Source organism: Galeopterus variegatus, unplaced genomic scaffold (genome assembly GCF_000696425.1).
Source record: "Galeopterus variegatus unplaced genomic scaffold, G_variegatus-3.0.2 Scaffold2384, whole genome shotgun sequence".
NCBI classification, from domain to species: Eukaryota; Metazoa; Chordata; class Mammalia; order Dermoptera; family Cynocephalidae; genus Galeopterus; species Galeopterus variegatus.
Window position 1 is genome coordinate 149003 of NW_007728495.1, and position 3681 is coordinate 152683.

The 3681-nt window shown below is 34.5% G+C and overlaps 1 protein-coding gene across 1 annotated transcript in view; it reads right to left on the reverse strand.

Annotated features, from left to right (window-relative positions):
* EPYC (epiphycan) overlaps window positions 1-3681 on the reverse strand; it is a 56820-nt gene that overhangs the window by 17533 nt on the left and 35606 nt on the right. Inside the window, exons 3-4 of the mRNA XM_008581536.1 lie at window positions 1014-1172; window positions 1-181 (exon numbers count right to left, since the gene is read on the reverse strand). Of these exons, the coding sequence (XP_008579758.1) occupies window positions 1-181; window positions 1014-1172 (340 nt within the window). The remainder of the gene's footprint in view (window positions 182-1013; window positions 1173-3681) is intronic.

Below are 3681 nucleotides of genomic sequence, written 5' to 3' on the forward strand. Positions count from 1 at the left end.
CCTTTCCTTCCAAGTCTATTGTTGCTAATATCAATAAACGTCAAAGTGGTTGGCAATTCTGGGAGCTGCCTTATTTTGTTATCGCGCAGGACGAGCTCTCGAAGTTGAGGCAGTTTTCGGAATGCATCTTCATCAATCTCAGATATTAAGTTTGATGTCAGATCAATCTTTTTTAAACCATCTAGAAGCAAAAATGAAGGAAGTAGTTGAATATTCCTGAATATGTTATACTCACATAAAAATATAAGTATAAATTTTCCCACATGTAGCAAATATAAATATGGATTTAATTAGAAACAGATAGTTAATAAAATAATTACCTATTTTGTAAAATTGTTTCCTTCAAATACCATTTATATTTATGCACTTATAAGAAATTATATCTTTAGCAAAGAAATTGACACCTTATATTTAAAGTAACTGGTCTTTTTTCCACATTCTTTATAAACTTTGTCCGTATTTTACTATTTAAAATGCTTTCCTCGGTGATGGGAAAATGTTGAATTTTCTAACAGTCAAAGATACAGGCATTAAACAGAAATCTTCAAATGATTAAAACACTTTATGAAAAGAAGTGCCAAAATTCTTTTAAGTTGGAAACAACTATGAAGTTGGAATTTAGGCTTGAATTCATCAGTCATGAAGCAGGTATACTTTAATGGAAGCTTATTCAGAAAAGCCAAATTCTCATAAATACATGACCATTTTTCACTCCAATATCACATGATAACGTTTATCATACAAAATATAATTACTTGTGATTTATAAATAGTTGAAAATAGTTCATTTGAAAATATCAACAATTACATAGTTTCACAACGATCATTAATTATTTGTTGTTTTTTTCTTATCGTAATTAAAGCAAATCCTCAAGTATTTAAATAAGAAAAGATAATTGATTTATGAACAATATTTTGGCATTCAAGTTTTATTGTCAATACCAACACTTTACACTATAAAAATTTTAGGGAAGTCTGTAAAAAAGAGGAGGGCATTAATAATATCACTCATACCTAGGTTTGCAAAGTCATTTTTGTTGATCTTTTTAATTCTGTTGAAGCGGGAATAGAAATAAGCAATGTTCTTGGGCAGTGGAGGAACAGCATCAAGTTCATGGTCATCACAGTATACAGTGGTACTTATACAAGTACACAGAAGGCAGGTTGGAAAGTCTGAAAGGTAGAGGAAGATAATTATATGTAAGGGACAAAAGCAATTTCTAAGAAATAATATGGTTAGGAATGTTTAGTAAACAAGGTTAGAGTCTCACGGAGACCACCCTGGCATTTTTTATATTTTCTCAGATAGTTTTCTGCAAATGGAATATTAAAGTCAGATATATCAATTATAACTGTCCCAACAATTAGTATATTTCTTGTAACATTTAAAAATTTTATTTTAAATTACTGAGTGGATATTACGTGGTTGTTACTTTTATATTTATTGGACATTATATTTTCAAAATGTAAATATTAAGATTGTACTTTTATTAAGTTAAAATACCACATATAATATTTTTGTTAGATTTTTGGCTAGAGTTTTAAACACTCCAATGAAATAAAATCTATTTCAAGAAAAAAGAGGTAGTAATAATTAATATTCACTGAACAGGTATTATTGAATCCTTTTTATGTAAATGGCACCGTGCTAGCTGGTGAATCAGTAGTGAGTACAAAGAAACACAATTCTATTTTATGATCTGTTATGTGAAATAAATGTTAATCACACAAATAAATAAAATTACGACTGTGATAAATATCACGAAGCATCATATGGGCATAAAATAGGGGGATTTGACCCGTCAGGAAGTCATGGAAGGGGTTTCTGAGGAGGCGGTAATTGGATAATTAAGTTGAGAGCTGCAGAGAGAGAGAAGTTGACTATGCAAGTAGGAAGGGAAGAGAATCCCAGGCAGAGTAAGCTGCCTAAGCCAAGTCCCTTCACTTGGGAGGGATGCAAAAATGGTCCATGTGGCCAAAACTCAGAGAGCATTGGACTGTGCGGGACACAACATGCAGGGCCTTTGTAAGCTATATTACAGGCTTTGTTCCTTATCCTAAGGACAAACAGGGATATGATGCAATCCAGTTTGCATGTTAAGAGATCACTCTGCTCAAGGTGTGGTGGAAGACGGAAGGAGAGCAAGTGGGAAGAGTGCACATGAGCTGTAGTCTAGATAAAACATGATGGCTCGGATAATGGTGACAGAGAACACAATAGAGCCAGAGATGCTTATGAGGCTGGTTTGTATCTCCACACATTGATCTATTCTCTCTCTCTCTCTCTCTCACACACACACACACACACACACACACACACTGCCCCTCCTTCATTATCTGTTTAGTGGTCTTGTAGAGAACAGGGAGCTTCTAGAGAAAGACAAACAATGATCAGAGGAAAGCAGGAAAAATGGAATAAGGCAATATTGTGGAGGCCAAGTGCAGGGAGAATTTTAGGGGAAAGGAAATAATCAACAGACTAAGGTTGCTGATGACTGAAAAATATTCTTGATTATTTATTGCAGTGATTATCAGAGACTTTACAAAAGCTGTGGAGTGATGGGGCTGAAAGCCAGATTAAGCAGGAAGTTGGAGGTAAGAGAATGTTACAGCAAACACAGATAGTGCTCCTGGGATGTTTGTGAAGAATGAGGAAGGAGGGATTGTGATAATTATAAGAAGATGTGTTTTTGGTTTGTATGATGACGACTGGTGATTTAAACGTGAGGGACTTGAAGGAAAGAATCCAGAGGAAAGGTTGAATATACAAGGGATGCTGAGAGGGCAGTAGGAAACAACTGAAAGCACCGTGGAAAGGATGCACATCTCACATGTGTGGAGGCCGACCATGTCTCTCTGGTATTAGAAGGAGAGGGATTTGGGGTGGCAGGAATGTAGATGTAAGTAGAGTATGTGTCTGGACACAGGAAGATCAAGGAGCTGCTGACTGGGAGATTGCATTTTCTCTGGGAAGTAAGAGGTTAGGTTATCTGAAGACCTTGAGGGGCACAGGAAGGAGATGAATAAAGGTCGTGAGATGTGAATGAATGGAGAAAGTGAAATATCTGTGACAGAGACTAGAAGCGGAAAGTGGTGGAAGAAATGTCCTGGAATTGCTCAGTGATCAATTTATCTTGGTTTACCTGGGCCTTTCTTGGGTTTAGCATTGAAAGTCATTTGTCTCAGGAACTCCTTACATCCAGACAAACTGGGACATTTGGTTATCCTAGTTGAAGAGTCCATTTGTGATTGCAATCAAGAACTAACAATGCACCTACTAAATTCTTATTGCTAACATTAAAAAGGAAAATCATTTACAATAAGAACTTCAGGAAGGAAAACCATTTTAAAACAGAAAGCCAACGAACAAAGTGTATTAAGAGGGAGCTGCACAATATTTAATACTCATACTTGTTAATTTTTCCAGCCATTATAAATTAACATTTTCCACTTACAAAAATTCTAAAAAGTAAGGCATTTGATTCTTCTATATTCATAGCCTTGGTAATTTCACAATAATTGCTTAGGGTAACTTATGTATATTAACACCTGTTAAAATTTAATTCTACTCAAAACTCAAGCCTACATTTTATGGCTTTAAAATATTATTTTTATAAGTTTGAGTTAATAGTAAAAATATGATATATTCATTTTTTATGTTGTACATATTTTTAAACTATTT